Source organism: Labrus bergylta, chromosome 23 (genome assembly GCF_963930695.1).
Source record: "Labrus bergylta chromosome 23, fLabBer1.1, whole genome shotgun sequence".
Classification (NCBI taxonomy): domain Eukaryota; kingdom Metazoa; phylum Chordata; class Actinopteri; order Labriformes; family Labridae; genus Labrus; species Labrus bergylta.
In genome coordinates this window covers 6025143-6045187 of record NC_089217.1, presented here as the reverse complement: position 1 = coordinate 6045187, position 20045 = coordinate 6025143, and the positions used below count along the sequence as shown (strand labels likewise).

Sequence of the window (20045 nt, the reverse complement as noted above, 5' to 3'; positions counted from 1 at the left end):
CCTCCAACTCTCTGCCGTTCGCTTTCTCTCGCCGTGTTTGGATTTCCCTTCTTTACTTTCTGTGTCTCATCCATTGTTCCCGTTTATTTTCCTCCCTCTTTTTTCTCTTCCCCCTCCCTCTGTGCTCCATCCTCTCCCCGGTCACATCCTGCGCCGCACTGAAAATAACACAACTCATAATTAGGCACTTCATTTGGCAGGCGGCTAACTATGTCTGCACACACACACATACATACACACACACACGGTCCTATTCATGTGAAGGTCAGGAGAGAGTAAGAAAAAGAGGAGAAGGTGGGGGGGGGGTACAAAGACAGCGGTGGAGGAGAAAATATCTGAAGAAAATATGCTTCTTTTGGTGGTGCGCCACAGGAACACTCATTGCTGAGCCTCATGGTTTGACCTTTTGGATGGAGGGAGACTGTGGACTTTGGGTTTGTGTGTGTTTTAAACTACCAAAGCCTCTGCTCGGTCTGGAGAGCAAGGACTATGTGACTGGCTGCTAACCAGCACCACAACACACACACACACACACACACACACACACACACACACACACATCTCAATTATCCTCTCTGCCAAATCCCTAAAACACACATCCTCCCTCAGTAACGTCTACCGATGGAAGCCAGGTTGGCTGCCGACCCAGTAACTGTTACTCTACTGTAAGTGTCAATCAAATGAGAATTCCTGTGGGAAATTTTGAGGCAGTGGCTGGAGATCAGCTGATTTAAACAAAAGCATATGAGAGCGGCTTGTTCCAAATACTGGACATTCAGGGACATTCATGGTTAAATATTGGAAGGATAAGTATAAAACTAGGACCTATCCTGCAGCTGTTTCATGATGCAAGAAAATGAAGGACAATCAGAGGAAGGGGAGTGATATTCACTTCATATAAAGAGCAGGGAAATCTGAACAAAAGCATCCATGAGTAAACGGCAAGGCGACACACTTATTCCATACAAGATAACAAAATGTTACAAGTTAGATCCTCATGAGGTCAATGTTTGGAAAAAACGGAGAAAAACCCCCAAAAATATTCGACATAAAAAAGCCGGGTGTTATTTAAAAAACATCTCAGGTTGATAAAATATTCAAAGTGAATTCATCATACAATATCAATATAGCAAAAATGTTTTACAAAAGTCTAACTACTGACTCATTTCTTCACAGAGAGCAACATCCCATTGATACTTCTTATGTCTTAGACAAGTGTGCTGGTGTTTAAATATTTACAGGGAGAGTCCTTTCTAATATCACAAACAGAATTCTTTATCATTCACTAGAAGATATCTGATCTCAAAGTCTTGGGTTAGAACTCTAGTTGTGAGCGTCTTTCACCCCCCCTTGAAGGTAGTAAAAAAGTGGACTCCAAAAACAAAGATGGCTGTTTAAGAGCTTAGCCTATTGGTATGCAGGATGTTTAACGACAGGTGTGGTTTCCTACTAAAACATATACCTGAAGTGGATCCAAGATTTTTTGCTGCATAAAGTAAGTGTGCTAAGTTTGCCTGTTTCACAGACACAGAGAGTAACCCGGACTGCAGTTTCTGTACTGTTCAGGATGTACTATGCAAGGAAAAGCAATCATTTTAAAGCTTGATGCTGAAAGGTCACAAAGCGTGTCTCCGTCCCGCAGAGTGAGTCAAAGTCAGACTAAAGTCGAGCACAGCGCTGTTGGTAAAAGTCGACCTGGCCAAAAACTGCAACCAGACAGGGAGGAGGGTCGATTGCAGGCCAGTTGGTCTGGACATGACTCTGGGAGGACAGAGTGACCCACAGCTAACTCAGCGGGCCCCGGGGGCCATCTGCTGCATGCTAACCTCTATGCTATCTTAACTAGCTCGCCTCAAACACGTCCCTGTGCATGTGTTGTACATAATCCGTTCAGACGGAGGTTTTGAGGGAAGACGTTTATGTGTAATAGGTCATGTTGTTACTGGCAGCACTGACAGATATGTCTCATCCCATGAGTGTGTGAGTGTGTGTGTGAGTGTGTGTAAGTGTTGAACCTTAGCAGTCTTGTCAGCAGAGGTGGTGGCGAAGAGGCATCCGTCTGGCGAGACATGACAGGACAGGATGGCTCCCCGATGAGCCTCGATGTCGCGCAGCTTCTCGCCGCTCTCCGAGTCCCACAACTTGAAGAGAGGATGTCAAAGAAAGAGGTTATTTTCTATTCCATTTCATGCTGCTGGGGATTTCATGTTCAGTGTGTGTGTGTGTGTGTGTGTGTGTGTGTGTGTGTGTGTGTGTGTGTGTGTGTGTGTGTGTGTGTGTGTGTGTGTGTGTGTGTGTGTGTGTGTGTTACCTTGGCTGTGCCATCATAGGACCAGGACAGCAGCCTGGTGTCAGTAGGTGAGTTGGAGAGCATGGAGAAGCATCTGACTTGTTCCTTGTGACCCTGCAGCACTTTACACTCCCCTGACTGCCACCTCCACACCTACAGGGGGCGGCAGACGCACAAAACAGGGATAATAATCATTATTAGAGTTCAACTGAGCTCAAGGATCTGAATCATTCCATCAATCATTCCTCGAGAGCAATTTGAAAATGTTCTCCTTCTGAATAAAATCTGTCATTTGTTCCCGAGGTTACAATCCATCACCCGCTGACACAAGTGCCATTACGTTTCTTTTCCATTCACTTTGCGTCTGCTTTAACACCTAAATACAAACTGCCGACTTCCTAGCGAGCACAAGTCAAACAGCGTGAATCTGAATAGCTTCTGAGTGCGCGACAGACGGTTTGGGAATAGTGATAGCACAGGCAGCAGCCGCATGAATACGGAACAAGGTACTGCGTTGTTGGAGAGAGGAGGGAAGTGCTGCAGTGGACAGGTCTGTCGGCAAAGAAGAGGAGATGGAGACGGAGGAGGAGGAGGAGGAGGAGATGAGAGAGGGGAGGAGAGGAGAAAGGGGGAATGAGCAACGGAGCATGAACAGAAGGGGGGTTGACGGACCGTAACAATAGGAAACACACACACACACATACTCGCACACAAACACTGAGAGCAGCAAACGAGAGTGGGAGGGAGATGAAGAAGATCCATCTCAGGTGGAAAAGGAGAGTAGACGAAAAGGAGAGTAGACGATGAAGAATGGAGAGGGTAAGAGGTCGACAGAGAAGCTGCTAGAGTGTAACAGGTGGGGAGAGGTGAAAGAGCAGAGCAGGCAGTTTTACTCGAGGTGAGAAACGGGGAGGAGGAGGAATAATCGATAGGGGAGTAGAAAAAAAAAAAGGGTTTGGAGGAGGAGGTGAAAGAGCACGCCATGAATTAGGCGAGAAAAGATGGTGAGGATATAGGAGACGGTGATGAATGGGAGCAAAACAAAGAGGAAGACTTGGCAGGAAAAGGGAAATTTAAAAGAAAAAAAAGGGTGCAGCTAAAGTTGTTTAGTTCACCCTTATTGTGGTGTCCTCGGAGGAGGTGATGAGCGTCTGGCCATTTTGGGTGAACTTGCAGTGTAGCACCGTCTTGGTGTGTCCCAGCAGGGTGGCCAGGAGCTTCCCTGAAGGCACCTCCAACACCTGGAAGGATGAGACAGAGGTTAGCAACACAATTATTCAGTACACAAAAACAAGCCACAGAGGCTAACAGCTCTGTGAGACTGCTGCTGCCTCTGTTCACCACCTTGGTTAAGTTTGTTAGCACGTCAACATTGGCTAAATGGCACCAAATAAAGTACAGCTGAGGATGAAGGGAATGTCAGTTGTGTTTTGACATGATTGAATTGATTTGCTTTCTTGAAATTAAGTCCTGAAGGTAACATGAATGTGTGAAGATCATTTTAAGGCAATAAATTTAATAAATATTGAATATTTTGACTCAAAATCATACATTTCCATTTCCTCCTGACACTGGAGGAAAAAGTCAAGGGGTCACCAAAGTTTTTCATGTGCATGTTCTGAAAACAGTGAGTGATTTTACAGAATTTTGAGCCAATCCATCTTGAATTTGCGGAAATATTTGAAGTGATCATTGAAGGCCACTACTTGGTCATGGCACAAGACAAAGAGTCGTGGATAACTGAAGTCACTTTCATCTTCACGACATGGATGTCTTCACCAAACGCCTCCAAAATCAGCCCAATAGCCTTTGAGATATTTTATAAAAACGACAACTGATCTAACCCTCGTGATGGCAGAAAAGTCATTAAAAGATTCACCTTCTGGGGAACCCTTCAAATCTGTAACAAGTTTTATACCAAGTGAATCAATATCTGTGGGTTTATTTCAGTCCTGACCAGGAGTTGCTCCGACCAGATGAATGATGACATACCACAGAGTGACCCTGCTAACGCGTTTGTTATGGGGGTATAAGTATACTTGTATGACACATAAAGATATCACTTGACTAAGAAAACAATAGAAATTCAGCACATTGGAAGATCTGCTGTACCAAGAAGTCACTCAAAGTTCACACCTGGTGTCTAGAATATCTAAGCAATCCTCAAATGCTCGTTCTCTTCGCCGAGATAAGCTCAGGGAGGGAAAGTGTCGCAGAAAGTTTAATAAGGGATCCTGACAAGGAGTCACATTTTTCGAGGGGTGTAATTGAGAAGGAGAGGTGAAGTGCTGCTGCTGCTGGCTAGATGGTGATAAGCACTTCAAAAAGAGAGAGTGGAGCCAACTCAGCTCAGTCCGGTCAAGGCCGCCAAGGGCTGCCGGGGGTCCGTCAGCGCTGGAGATGTGACTGAAGGAGTCGGAGAACAAAACCGCTTTGATGCTCAAAGTCTCAGAGAGAGAATTTAAAAAAAAAAACGTCATCATGCATTCTCACTTGGGATATCTGTTTCTGCATAAAAACCTTTTCTTCTAAGCTCTTCAGCTGGGGATGTTTCATGGAGTCCTCAAAGCTGATTTTCCAGAGACATACAAGACGTCTCGAAAAGCCCTCAAAAGGTCAACCGGATCAACGGGAACATTACGGGCCAATAGAACTCCAGAAGCTCTTTATGGATTTAAAAGCGGCTCTCAGTCTTGCTAGTGATGTGGCTCAAGGGACGGACAGTCAGCCAAGTCTAGAGTTTCAACAAGTATTTGACGGGTTGCTGTGAAATTTGGTTCCAGATTTTTAGTTTTTCCAACGAGTGGATTGTCATACCATCGCTTATCCCTAAACTTTTCATCAACCGCCAATAAGTACAGGACCTGATGTTTTCTTATACTTTAGGGTAAAATAACTTCAAACATATGACATTCAACATCAATTGAGCACTAAATAGTATAAGCATGAGAGGAAATAATATCTAAAAATGTAACCTTGTCCTTGTAAGCATGCTACAATAAGGGTCCTCCATATGTTCCTTTACTTCTATGAAATTCCCCCCATCAAAATTAGGCACCATGTTTCCTCATCCTGATGTTCCCTCAGCTCTTCTATACGGTCCTTCTATAATGCACATAACGTGTTGTTGGACCCTGAACATTTTCAGCTCGACTGAACAAGCAGGTGGCGCAAATGAGGCAAAACATACTGTATATAATCTGAGGAATGATGGCCTAGTGGTTAGTTTGCGCACCTCTGGGCGGCCCTGGTTCAAATCCGACCTGTGGCTGCTTTCCGCATGTCCTTCTCCACACGCTCTCTCCCTGATTTCTAACTCTTTCCACTTTCCTGTCTCTACAATAAAGTCATAAAATAAAAGAGAAGTCTAAAATTAATTACGATATTTATCAAAGCCTTCCATTTTTCTACGAGCTTCAAAATAATGATATGCAGTGACAGTGAGATATATATATCTATATATATATATATATAGATATATATAAAGAATTTGGGTTTTGCCTTAATACTGCTGACTCTGCAACTTCGCAAACTTATCAAACAATAATTTAGTGAAAGTCATACAGTCCATCACTCATTAAACTTCATTTTAAAACCAGGATTTTAAAGCACAGGAATCTCAGGTGACAACGCTTTCTTCACTGAAGGAGTAAAACAATCAAAACAGCACCGTGTTATCTTCAGTCCGGCACAGCACCTGCAGATTATTAAAGGATAAAAGAAAAGGCCCACGACGATTGGGATTACAGCAGCCACTAAAATATTTACATCTCAGCGGAGAGGGTTGAAATGTCTGTGCAGAACAAGCCTTGGGGCACGCCGACCGTGTTTGTCAAAGCGCCGACGTACTGAGAGACGCTGAAAGTTTCAAAGCCTGGGAGAGAGTACTTTGGAGGGGGCTTAACACATCCGGCTCAAGGATTCTCTGGGATGGTGCATTCAGGGAAATGCCTCGGGGTGTTTGGTAAACAAAATAAACAAATCTTAAAAAACAGGATAATGTAAAGGGGAGCAATGGGGTACACCTCATCCTTAGGAGTAAACAGGTAGATGAAGCATTGCAGAATGTGTTTACCGAAACAGCATCAGTATGCGCACATACTTCTCGTACATGTGTGTGTTTTATTGGGGTGATTATTGAAGGATCTGAGAGGCACACACAAACAGAAAAGACTCTTTCCCTACCATACCTGCACGCTGCCCGTGCAAAGCCCTACAGCCAGCATCAGACCCCTGAAGGGGGTCAGCAGTCGTCGGATCCTGCAGCCGACCCTCCTCAGCACCTGACTAGCTGTAAGCCTTGCTGCCTGCCACAGAACACACACAGACATGCACACAAGCACTCACTCACATTTGCATAATTTTTCAATCGTAAACAGTCATACATTCTCTCTTTTCCTGACAACTTTTAAACGTGTCAGATTCCTTTAGATCAGCTGTGCAAAGCGGGTTTGTTTCACTGACACTGACGTAGATACATCACTACAGATATTATGCATACAGTTAGCGGGTTGTAAACAACTTTACAAAAGGGAAATGATTTCAATGCAGTGGTCATTGGCATCAAACTTACACCTGAGCTCCCTCTGGTGTTTAATTCAGGGACTACGACAAGGTGCAAAGCGGTGACGTTTAAATCTGTAGGAGGAAACTGATGAAATGTAAACTGAAAAATGTTCAGTTCTTTAGATTAATGCATGACCATCAAGATATATAGAAAGTTATAAAAAAAAAAAAAAGTAAAAGGACTTCTCATCAGTTGATGCTATTGAATTTAATTATAAAATCCTACAAAACAATCATGATTTTGTTTAGAAAATATCAGAATTTGGGATCATTTTCATGAAAAGGGAAATGCTAATACGACTGTGGATACAGAGACCGTTCCCATTACCAAATCATCCAATCGCGGTTGACGAGTTCTCCTCCAATGAACAAATGTGTTACACTGACAAATATAAGTCTTAACAAATTAAATAAGATGCTGCATATTGTAAATAAGATGCTGCATATTGTAAATAAGATGGTGTACAAGGTCATAATGAACACTTTGCTTGCAATATTTAAAGAAAAGCAACACTCTTCAAAGTTCCTGTCGGCAACCACAAACACAAAAGAAACACTGCCAAATGAGTCTTTGTTTCGCCAAAGGTTAGCTATTCATTTCTTTAAGCCAAAATCAAAAATCAACTTGCAGAAACCACGGCCGTAGTACTTTTCCACTTTCAGCCAGTTACCTTCCAGCATTTCTGTGTTTCTTTGTAATCTTCAGCACAACTGGTTTAGAAATGTGGACGTAGCAGACGGATCAAATCAGAGCAACTTCTGAGGGAACTCGGGTTGTTAAAAACATGTCTGAACGAAATCTCATATTCTCCATTCCTTCTTTGACATCTCTGCTTAGTTTAAAGACGACTGTGCTTCTTTAAATCCTCGTGTCCACTAATCCTTTCCTCTCATATCTCTGGAGCCAAGAGTAGAGCTGCATTTAAAATCATTAACCTCTATATTCATTACCACTGCAGGAGCTTTGAATCAATTAAGAGCTGCTCTCTGCTGTAAGGTGCTGGCTGGGTTCAGTATCAGGGGACTGAGCATGTGTGTGTTAATATAGGACGGGAACTTTCAAAGATGTCCTTTATCATCTTAATACGGACAAACACACACACACACACATCGATAAACACACTTTCCACAATGCAGAGGAGGAACACATTCTCTGCGTACAAACATCAATTTATCACAGAGACAAAGAGCATCTGAACGAGGAGATCAGAGGGGACAGATAGAACAAACAGAGGACGAGAGATAAACAAAACAAAAAAGAGGGATTACAAAAACAGGATGTGACGGTGATGAGATGGTAATGTATGAAAATGTGGAGCAGGAGTGAAGGGTGTCGATGAATACAAATCACAGGTAAGAGCAGAGGCAGACGGAGATGAAAGAGGAGGTCTGAGTGGACCTGATGTACAGCTGACAGGGCGGATTAAAAAAAAAAAAAAAAAGAAAGACACTGCAGCTCAGGAGTTAACATAGTCTGAAAAACACCTGCTACTGAACACACACACACATATACACACATTCTAACCCAAGAAGAAACACCGAAAGACGACACATGCACTGAAGAAATATATTACACATGTGAAACTTTAAGTTAAAAGTCTGAGAATTTGCATGATTGCTCAACTGAGTGCACCAATGAGGGTTAAAAGTCCAGCAATTTAGTTTATGCATTTGCAAATTAAAAATGGAAGTACACATTTTGGAAGCTTCTTCAGATCCTTGCTGTGCCAAATTTGGGTCGGGATTTTTCAGGGAGGTGTTGGTGGTGCGTCCTGAGGCTAGACGAGCTCTAAAACGTTAGGATTTGCAACTTTTCTTAATTCTGTGATGCCATAATGAGTATCTGGAGTTCACACTAGTTGGACAAATCCCTTGATATTTTAATTTTTTTGCTTGATAATCATCAATGCTGCTTGTATTTCTGTTTATACATCAACCTGGAACTTTATTGGAAAGCTCTGTGCATGCTGATGTTTTACACACAAACAAACATGTTAAGTATGTACGGCCGGTCTGATCGTGTTTCCTACCTGCACAGTTCCATCTTCCTGTCCCAGGACAACAGCAGAGGGCTGCCTGCACATACACGTACAGCGGATTCTGGACGACATCTCCTCCGACTGGAACAGGACTGATCCTGTCCTGCCCTCCCGCACCTGACAAACACACACACACACATTTTATTTCTGATAAAGTCACATCACGCTACAGGAATACTTCTCAGACTTTTGTTTGTTCAGTCTTCCCCTCGTTCTCTCTCCTGCCCACCTGCAGTCTGTTGCAGTTGTCTGCAGCCGACACGACGATTTCTTCCTCGTTGAAGAGGACGTCAGAGTCTCTTTTCAGGCACACTGCCGACGAGGTGTGCACCTTCTTGGTCTCCCACAGCTGTTAGAAACACAAGACAGGAAACAGGTAATCGCAGAACACGACGTAAACTTCACATGAAAGAGCTACATTTTAACACTGGATTTGAAACGTACCTGACATTATATAAGCTAAAACAAACTGCAGCCTACAGTTTCCTACAGTAGCTTTGTGTTCTGTATTTATATCATGGCCCATATGTTTGGTTTAGCATACAATGCGTTTAACCATTAAAAATATAGTTCAATAGATTTTTTTGGACCCGAAAGCCGACACAGAATTCTTTACAAGGAGCTGAAACGTGACAGCTGATGTGTTACTAGTCTTTTTTGCTATGCTACGTGTTAGCATGGCTTTATTTTTACTGGCCACATGGGGCTAATTTAAACACTAGTGAAAGTGTCAGTGCACGCTGGTACACTGATGAATCTCCCACAAGTGAGTCCGTCTTACCCTGACAGTCTGGTCGTCGGAGCAGGAGAGCAGCTGAGAGCCGTCAGGAGAGAACTGCACACGCTGCACCCAACTCAGGTGACCGCTGCAGTCGGCCATCTTCTTATTGGACTCCAAGTCCCACAACTGGAAGACACACACACACACACACACACACACACATGTTCAGAACTATACTTCACTCCAGTATATTGATTCACTATTTCAACAGAATATCAGAGTAATATAATAGTGACATGGATAATAACAACTTTAGTTTAAAGACATGTAAAAAACCTCCTCTATACAGGTGGATGTGTTAAGCGTATTAGATCAAGAGAAAGGGAAGGAGTATCTATCGTACCTCCACAGCGTAGTTCGAGAAAGCGATAGCCAGCAGGTTACTGGTGGGGCAGGCGTGACAGTACTGCACCGTGCTCAGACGATTCGTTCTGATCTCCAACAACATGCCCGATGTCTCCACGTCGAACACCTGAGAAGCAGGGAGGGAAAGAAAAATACATCAACATTTCTACAGTTCTACAATTCATTTAGCGGACGCTTTTATCTGAAGCGACGTACATCAGAGAGTAAGAACAACACAAGCAAGGATCTAGTCAGTCAGTGCAAACAGCTTTAAAGTCCGATCGGACACACAGAGGCCAAGCACAACATCGAACAGCTGTTCTCGATCAGCATCAAAACCAATCCGAAAAATCATTATTATCAAACAAAACCATCGTCATCCATGTGGTTGAAAACACAGCTACCTTTTCAACAACAGATATGTCTACAAAGACGCAGGAGTTGTAAGTCATTTATTAGTAAAAAAGACAAACTTAGGGCTAAATAATGGCTTCTTCCTTTTTCCTTTGTGTAACATGTCAACACTGCAATATCTAAAATATCAAATAAACGAACACAAACAGCAGCACAGATTTCTCACCTCACCATCTTTACGATTCTGTTTAGGTTCATTCTCCTTTTATGACAATAACTGGTTCTAATGATAAAGTCTAAACTTTAAAAATGCACGACAAAACTTCTTTAAATATACATGGTGTTTGTTGTTGGAGAACTGTGGGCAGGATTTGTACTCAAAAGGAACATTTTACAGCCCAAAAACATAACTCGGCAGTGCTCTCTGGTGGCTAAAATATGCAATCTTTTGGATGGTTTTACTGCAATTAATCTATGCGTCCTAAACTCAGCTCATGCCAATGTGAAGGTTGCATTATTTTAATGTAAATCCGTGTGTTGCTTTGTGCTGTTAAATACAAATTAGTTTCTATAAAAGGTAAAGCAAACGTTCAACAATCAAAGTCTAACATCTCTCCTTAAAGCCAAAGAAACAAGCTCGGACTTCTCTGCTGCGTTTGGGTTGTTTCCCAGAAGAAGGAATGCATAGAGACGTAGAGGACACAGAGAGACTGCTTACAGGACCAGACTGACTGATTTGGAAAGCTCAGGAGAGCAGAGGAGGGAGGGTGCTCACATTTACAACCAGGACACACACACACACACACACACACTCTTGAGACTCTCTGAAAGACAAACTGACAAACTGCCTCCCTTTGGTGCCCTCTTCAGTTCAACAAGAAACCAACAACAAGGACAGCGAGGACTAAGTGAACCCTGCTGTGCTGTTGGATTTTTATCGTTTTTAGCCCAAACGTGCACCACACAAGCATTTAGGCACTCAATGCAGCAAATAATAGTGAAAGTAAAACATGAACCTAATTCAAAATGCTCACCAAAGCAGCGTTTCTGGCTGCACATATGATGCGTTTGCCGTCAGCAGTCCAGGTGCTGCACTTGACGAGGACCTCTCCTTCATCGCTCTCTGCAAACATGTCTCTCACGTTGATCGTCTTCCACTCGTTAGCAGATGACACCTGGAAAAGCTGCGTATGTGCCAAACAAACAACAACATCAGTTAACTAAAGTATAACTTCCTGCTGGTTTATTTGAAATCCTAACTTACTTCACACGTTTTCCACTTATGATACAATAAAAAGAACGATTGATATTTCAATTGGGCGTCCAAGTAGCAATCAATCAAGTGACCGCTTCACAAGTGTCTAATTCAAAGGCGGTCACCTTTAGTGTGCCGTCGTTAGAGGAAGTAGACACATAGGTGTCATCGGGGGAGAAACAGCAGTGGTTTACTGGCTCACAGTGGCCAAACATGGAGTTCTGGGAGGACGGCTTGTTGAGGTTCCACAACTGCAGAAACAGAGAGAAGGCAGTGAGAAAGAGAGCGATAAAGACAGACAGAGAGGAGCATAAAGAAAAGGGTGTTTTCTCTTTTTATATTCTGTTTCTGAATATATCATTCTTTAAGGGTAATGTGGGGTAACATTACATACTTAGACAGAAGGAGAAAATGTCAAAATAACAGATCGCAGTAGGCCACTAAAAAGGTTACGCATGTTGGACGACCACACCTTTGCGTTCATGAACTTGTCATTGGAGCAGGTGGCCAGCAGGAGGCGCCGTGTTGTGTTAGTGAACTGGCAATGGTTGACCTGCTCTTCATGTTCCTCCTCGAAGACCCTCAACAGCATGGCTCGCTCCACGTTCCACACCTGTAACAGACACACAGTTTCAGTGACGACAGACAGAAGACTGACCAACGCATGCTGGAGCTCTGGGAGAGGGTTCGCTTTACTTTGACTTTTCTGTCACTGGAGCAGGTTGCTAGGAGGCGGTCGTCAGGGGAGAAGGCACAGCAGAGCACCTCGTCGTCGTGGGCCTGGATCTCCGTGAGCTTCTCACCTGAGGTGCTTTTAAACACCTGAGAGAGAAAGGTTAATTCAGAAAAAGTACAGTACATGCTGTTTATGTGGAAACTACACTAAAGGAGAAATGAAAAATAAACGTGGTTTGAAGGATAATTTACAGAATATTTGCCACAGATTACAAATATTTCTTTTAAAGAACAAGATGCACACTTTAGGTCAAGTAGGTCAAGCAGACACAGTCTACATTTTCATGTTTTTCTAATAATAAGCCAACAACTAAAGAAGGTTGTCCTCAATATTTGTTGCAGTATTCATTAAAACTATACATGAATACACTAAAGGAATCATGTCAGCTTAGATACCCTGAGCGTCTTGCTGGCTCCACAGGAGGCGATCTTTGCTCCATCATGGGAGAAGCAGGCAGAGTAGATGGAGCCCTGGTGGGGGTGGATCACCAGACGGGACAGACCCTCTACACTCTCCTTATTCCTGGATTTAAAAAATAAAAACATAAAAATGAATTGCACTTAAAGTAAGGGTATGTGCGCAGCTTGATGTGTGATCACTATTTAGTGCTGTATTTCTTGATTTAGAAGCTGATAAGTGAAATATTAGCTTGATAGCTTACAGCCAGTCAAAGTAGATTTTCCCCCTGCTGGCTCGACCCTGCGCCTGCAGCAGAGCCTGTCTGTAGACGTCGGAGGTCCGTGGCTGAGAGAGGGCGAGCTGCACCACGTCAGGGAAAGGCCGCTGCTCCAGCTGGTGGCCGTTGAGAGAAAGAAACTCCTGGAACTGACTGCGCACTTCACTGTTCTGTTTGGAAACCAATTAGAAAACACTCATGAAAACTTAAGCATTTAACAAATTAATAAATCGTTACTTTGACTTTAAAAACACTGACACTAGGCATGCCTTTGTGAAGCAGGTGAGAATAATTCACTTGAGTGTGATGAACCATTTGGCATTATGACAACATTTAAAAGAGAAGAGGTGAAAGGAAATACATGGAGGACAATAAATGTAGCTTTTTATTTATTATTTTTTTAAACTTTTGGAAAGGGAAAAAAGACAGATGAACTTTGAATCATTTACCCTGAGGAGAGAATCACATCGGGACACTTTTTTTTCACAATTTAATGTATTAGAATGGAGGGCAACCCTATCCTCAATATTCAGCAATTTACACTAGGTACACACAATTGTTTTGTACCATACTCAGGAAGTGATGCTGTTTACTGACCTCTTTGTCCAGAATGGGTCCGTACTCCACATAGTCATTGATGAGGTGAGCTGGACCCATGATCCGGGCCTTGATGCTGACCCAGTCCAGAGAAAACATGAGCGAGTAGAGCTCCTGGACACAGAGAGAGAGAGAGAGAGAGAGAGAGAAACACTTTCTTGTCATCTCTGTGCTTCGTCTCAGCTGGCTTTGCAAAATCCATGAATCCCAATAAAACAGATACAGACAAACCACTCCATACATGCCTAAGCCAACTCATTTGATTCTTCTTAAACACAATTATAATTCGTTTTTTTTGATTTTCCATGACATTTTTATAGTGTTGCATTTGTGTGTAATACCTGGGAGAGGTTGGCTTTGGCCATGTGGTGTGTGAGGAATCTGATCCAGTAGAGGCATTCCTCGTCTCCTGATGTTGGAGGACCGTCACTGTAGTACTGCTGGTACTGCTGCACCACCTTAGAGTGAAGGCTCTGAAACACACAGAAGGCGTCACAGTGAATGGTAAAGTAACAAACTGATGAATAAATGACGATGTAATTGTGATTTTAGGAGAGACTACAGTATGATCTGTTGGACTAAATGCTCATAACTAAGCTATTGCTTCATTTACAACGCTGCCCACCTAACAAAAACATATAAACCCAACTGTTTTAGGTCTTGCGTGTTGTTTGCGTGAAAACTCACCTCGAGCTGAGTCCGATTCTGCTCCACCAGGAAGTCCAGCTGGAGGTCGTGGAGGTAATACAGACAGGGTTTGTTGTGACTGTCTACAAACAGCAGAGACTTGTTGACAAACCCCTCGAGGATGTCCTCCACCTCCTCCGGCTCCAAGTCCCACAGCACAGACAGGACCTGGGGGAAAGAAAAAAAAAAGCATCAGTTAAGGACAAATAGATCAAACAAGTCGCGTACTGCAGCTGTGGCTCTTTTGTTTGTGTAGCCGAACCTTTGCAGGGATTTTGATGTCCTTCTCGAACACAGTGAGGTCCTTGTAGAGCTCTCGGTGCTCGTCAGGTAGGACTTCGATGCTCGCCGCCATAGCTTGGTCGAGGGCATCGTAGTCATAAGATGACGACTTCCTTATTCTCTTGAACTGTTTCTTCTGCAGCTGACTGAGGTAGTAACGCCAACGGTTGGGTTTGTCTTTGAGAAGAGCACCGATCAAAGACACTACAAGAGGGGAACCTGGGGGCAATACGAGGAAAAACATTAACATTCTTTAGATCTGTACATTAAAAAAAGTATGAGAATATTGTTCATTTTCATTCAATTAAAATTCAGATTGTATGAATCATTGTTTCCTTGCCCAACCTTTGCATTCTTTGACGATGCTACGTGCCTCTTCGGGAAGTCCCTGGAGTTTAGTTTCAGTGTACAGAGCCAGGATCTCCAGTCCCTTGTTTTCATCCAGACCACGATCCACTTCAACCTCATGTTTCGCACCTGCAACATAAAAAGCACAAATACAAAAAAAAAAAAAACACATGTTTGTCAGCAAAACAGTCTTTTCTGATGTATACTAAATACTGACCGCAGTTTTAATTCATTCTAGTATGCCTGTGTGTATTGTAGAAAAGAAAAAAAAACACATACCACTAACAGAATCAGCAAGGCTTCGGTTTCTGGTGGTTAAAAGGATCCGACAGTGGATATCGAAAGCCTTCAACACGGTACTGTCCCAGATGTCATCGAGAATCAGCAGAGATCTGACAGCCCAATAGAAACAGATGAACAGGATGAACAGATGATTGGACAGAGTTAAGGCCAATTAACACACATGAGAGTTCAAAGTTTGAAATCTGTCAAAGGGTGAACCTGTGGAGTAGTTTTGACAAAGATTTTAAAAAATGTGGTGTTCACTTGAGACATGTAAGAAAAAAAATGTAACGGGCTGTGACTTGTTCTGATTCTCATGAAAAGTCTTGTGAAATGTCTTATGAAATGTCTTGTGAAACGCTGTAACTTCAGTTTTTGTTTCTCTTTCTCTTGTATGAGACTTGTAGTACGCCCTTTTGTTTCCTAGTGTTGCCTAACAGAGGATGTTCTGTAAAAAGCATGGGCATAATAAGCCAAAGCTTCTGTCACACCTTTACATTAATGTATTTGTAAATATCACATTCAAATGTAATGATCATATAATTATGTTTTTCATATAATATACATAATCCTTTAGCATTTATTATTAATATCGCATCTATCCAGATACAGTTTTCAATACGTACTCGAACCACAACTTATATTCATTTGATTTAATACATAAATTAATATATACCTTCTTCTTATAATAAAGCCCATAATAAAGTTTTTTTTCTAGACTATTAAATTAGCCTGAATATCATTTTTTTTTATTCAACTTTTAGTTTCTTCTAAATTATACAGAACAACTTTTGTCAAGAAGTTGACGTCCCATGTTTTCTAAGCTATTTGTAGTGTGTGTTTCCATGGTAACACCAACAAGTCTGTTTGACCTATATAGATGCATTTTTGTATTTTAAGTAAACAAAAGACTTAAAACAATGTACATACATCCAAGGAACATGAAGTACATCATGTGTGTATGAATGTTTAGTAACCTTGGATATTTGCGCAGCATGAGGAAGCGCAGGCGCTCCTTGGCCTCGTCCAGAGAGCTGGAGGGCCGGTGGAGAGACTGTGAATCCAGGCTCTGCTCCAGACGGAAACACAAGGACTGGATCTTCACAAGCAAATCGGGTTTGTCCAGCTGACCGATGGACAACCAGTGGATCCCTCCAGGGAAGCAGTCTGCGGAAAAGGGCAGGAGATGGGGAAGGAAGCGACAGAGTGAGATAGTCAATCAAGGATTACTACAATCTGACATGTGTATTCTTTGGTCTTTGACAGTAAGTATTAGGCAGTGGAAGCAGGTCAAAGATTATTCACCTTCGATGAGTCCTTGGTGTCTGACTGCCTCTGCAGCCAGGACAGATTTACCAGAACCTGCCATGCCAAAGACAGTGACCCAGCCGGCCTCTTTCTGGAGCCGGTAGAGTTTCTCCCTGACCCGGTTCACAAGCTCTGGTCTGCTGACAAACACAACAGGCCTCTGCGGTACACCGCCTTCACTCAGTACTGTTTGGCCTGTTGGCCAAATGGGAAAAGAAATGGATCAGGCAGGACAGGAGACTGTGAAACCCCAACATTCCTCCCTAAAACATACCTTATAATAACTTATATAACCCATAGGTTCCCTTCCTCACCGTAAGATGTGAAGCCATCGGACGAGCCATTTTGTTTATCAGGGGATGTTTGCGGTAGGTCACCATGAAGCAGTTTAGCCAAACCATCATAGGCCTCTTTGACCAGCGCGTTGTAGAAGGAGATGTATGCGCGGTTGTCCTTCATTAGCAACAGCTCGAGCAGGGCAGCAGCCTGATCTTTTCTGTGAGGCTGCAGAAAAAGAGATAATGAGATGTTACAGAGATTTGGTCTGAACTATATGTACATATATATATATACATATGCTGCTATTTTGACGATTCTCACATGAACTGATAAAAACACCTATGATTTGCCGCAGAGAGCATTTTTAAAAGCCAATTCTGCACAGGTTATAGGCTAACCTCGTTCATGATCCTCTCCTCCTCCTCTACAGTCAGCACATCATCACTGATCATGTGGTCCATCAGGTAGGAGGGCTTGATGTCCTGCTCCAGCCTGTGGCGACAGCGCAGCAAACTGCTCCGAGCCCTTTCCTCCAATGCCATCTCTGCACAGAGCGCCGACCATGCAGCTTCCTGTTGCACTGCAAATGAATGGACACGGCGACGGCTTTAAGGATCAGCAGAGAACATAGATAAGAGAAGGCGGCTCATGTCGTATAGCCTTATAAAGAAGAATGTACAGATGCTCCTTCGTTTGGTTGAACAGGGAAGACAAACCAAAACCAGAGACAAAGCGCAATGCAGCATGGTACACTGAGTCCAACATTTTCAGTGACCATAAGTTAGCATGCATATAAAGAAGATCAGCTTGGTAAATAACTGATAGAAATCCTGCTTAGTGGGACAATGATGGCTATAGTCCTCCGAGCGGACGGCCTGGATTCAAGTCTACCAAGTCTTTTGTCATATTGAAAATATTCCTGTATTGTGCAGCGTTTACATTTCCCTCATTTAGACAGCCAGTGTGGCCCAAGAGTCCAAAGATATGACCATAAATGCAAGCTCTAAAGTTCAAAACCAGACGTTTCTTTTTCCTCTTTACCTGTAATGGTTTTTAAAAATGGAATGCCTACTGAATACTTTCTCATATACTTAGTTAATTAAATAAGAGACAGTACAGCACTGCACCCTCCAGTTTCTTCCTTATTCCGAGACAATTGTAAATTAAAGATATCACCATGAACATTTTGGGATCTTCAATGGAGCTAACTGCTGAATTCTAACTGAAGAGTTACTAAATATTTGGACACTTCTATTTTTATTTGTAGCTATGTGCCCGAAAACATGAGACGGCAAAATGAAAAGAGGAACAGAAAGTCCCCACAAGTGGAACTACGAGAGTTGAACTGCAGTTTACAGAGGCCTGAAGTAAACAAGACAGATACAGATGAGGTATTACATAGATAGATAGATAGATAGATAGATAGATAGATAGACGCCCCCCCCCCTCCCCATTCATATATATTAACCTGAAGAAAGATTTAAAGAATACCTCTAGATGAATCAAACTTAAACTGTGCAATTAAAAATAGATTTACACAAGAAATGTACATAACCCGTGCAGGAATAAAAATATATGAGTAATTTAAAGCAAGAACCTATAAACAGTTGAGGGAAACAAATCTGTAATTAGACCTGAATATATATTTTTAAAAAAATTGACCTCCTGAAGGTGTGTTGTTTATATATTTACAATGTTTTAAAAAGCAGATAGTGCAGAGTTATCAAAAAACAGACATTAAATTAAATAACAGGCAGTGCAAACATTAAATTAAAGGTGTGATTTAAGTAATATATTTTAAACTCAGTATTTGACTGAGTTTAAAAAGTCTTCATAACTTCATATCTTCACTACAGCAGCTAGAATAAACTAAAAGGTGTGTGAGCACTCTTTGACAGCTCTGTGGTCACTTCATGTGAAAGTGAACAGAAAATGCTCGAAGTCAGAGCTAAATTTAACTCTGCTCACATATGGAAAACCTCTGAACGAGTCGTACTTAACCTCTAAAGTATCGTTTGTCTGACACACTTTGCTCTTTTCAATACTTGTCTCGACAAGTTCATCTGACCTGCTGGAAATGAAACAAAGAAAACAACCACTTATACTCACGAATGTCTTCTTTTCTTAAAGCAGGAAGGCGCTTATTGAAGAGTTGTAGGTTGGAAGGTGAAGTCCACTTTTTATTATTCCACTGAGTAAATTACAAATTGATTTCTGTGCTAACACTTACACCACACGCCCAATTTTGAAACTGAGCTTCCTGATTCACACAACAATAACAAGCACCCCCCGGTGTGAAGCAGCCAATGGCGTCGCGAGTTTTAAACCATGTGACCGGTGAGGTCATCCTTGTGCCGAATGTGTAACTGGGCAAACTGATGCTGCTTTCAAGGGGTACTCATCTGCTCGGAAATAATCATTCCCACTCATTTAAAAGACGTTTTCTTGGGCAAAAATAACTCAAAATATCTCCAGAAGAACATTTTGTCCGCTTGTAGGAGTTTAGTTTATGAATTCGAGCTACACGGAATTATCATGCGTTGAAAATGAATATAAATTAAAAATTGGTCATTATTTTCACATTAGACATTGTGTAAATAAATTACCTTAATACGTTAAGTGCACTAAAAATGTCTACGTAATTTGAAACAGAGCCACTACGATTTTTATTGGTTGATGTAACATTTACTGACTGTCAATAAAATCTCAATTTGTTGTTACAAGTCTCGGCGTCAAGATTTTCAGACTGCCTTTAAATGCACCAATTCCCCTTAGTGACAGCAAGAGATGAGTGGATGTTGTTTGTCCCACAACAAGGTGCGAAACATTGATAATGCAATTACAAGTAGCCATAAATAGATTACTTGTAAATTGCTGTCAACAAATAAGTATGTTGTTGGACCTGCGAAATTGAAATGTTCATCAAAAAATGTTTTAAATGACTGCATCCTGTGTATTAATTAATTAATCAATTAATGTTTTTATTTATCTACTCATTTATTCATTGTCAGGTTGTTGATGTTATGTTACCTCCTAAACCTGTATTCATCTTTTTGTCATGGCTTGGCCAGACAGACTATTGTTGTCATCAATGTGCTTTACAGAAGTCTAGGTTAGGTTATCCAGCTTCCCATTTTGACTTACTTAATATTAACCTTAACAGTAAAGGTGGATTTTTCAGTGTGTGTGTGTCATGTGTTCATCCTAAATATGTATACAC

At 42.0% G+C, this 20045-nt stretch overlaps 1 protein-coding gene across 1 annotated transcript in view; it reads right to left on the bottom strand.

Moving 5' to 3' along the window:
- The window catches only part of apaf1 (apoptotic peptidase activating factor 1), a 40359-nt gene extending 21266 nt beyond the window's left edge, over positions 1–19093 (bottom strand). Inside the window, exons 1-24 of the mRNA XM_065951377.1 lie at positions 18935–19093; positions 17224–17405; positions 16861–17050; positions 16544–16741; positions 16216–16405; positions 15236–15348; positions 14954–15085; positions 14589–14827; positions 14327–14494; positions 13981–14112; positions 13640–13753; positions 13028–13212; positions 12762–12888; positions 12327–12452; positions 12103–12243; positions 11756–11881; positions 11410–11559; positions 10020–10148; positions 9677–9802; positions 9125–9244; positions 8887–9012; positions 3406–3531; positions 2312–2443; positions 2016–2141 (exon numbers count right to left, since the gene is read on the bottom strand). Coding sequence (XP_065807449.1) covers positions 2016–2141; positions 2312–2443; positions 3406–3531; positions 8887–9012; positions 9125–9244; positions 9677–9802; positions 10020–10148; positions 11410–11559; positions 11756–11881; positions 12103–12243; positions 12327–12452; positions 12762–12888; positions 13028–13212; positions 13640–13753; positions 13981–14112; positions 14327–14494; positions 14589–14827; positions 14954–15085; positions 15236–15348; positions 16216–16405; positions 16544–16741; positions 16861–17050; positions 17224–17367 — 3360 coding nt within the window. The 5' untranslated portion in view covers positions 17368–17405; positions 18935–19093. The remainder of the gene's footprint in view (positions 1–2015; positions 2142–2311; positions 2444–3405; positions 3532–8886; positions 9013–9124; positions 9245–9676; positions 9803–10019; positions 10149–11409; positions 11560–11755; positions 11882–12102; positions 12244–12326; positions 12453–12761; positions 12889–13027; positions 13213–13639; positions 13754–13980; positions 14113–14326; positions 14495–14588; positions 14828–14953; positions 15086–15235; positions 15349–16215; positions 16406–16543; positions 16742–16860; positions 17051–17223; positions 17406–18934) is intronic.
- Between the last annotated feature and the right edge of the window lie 952 nt (positions 19094–20045).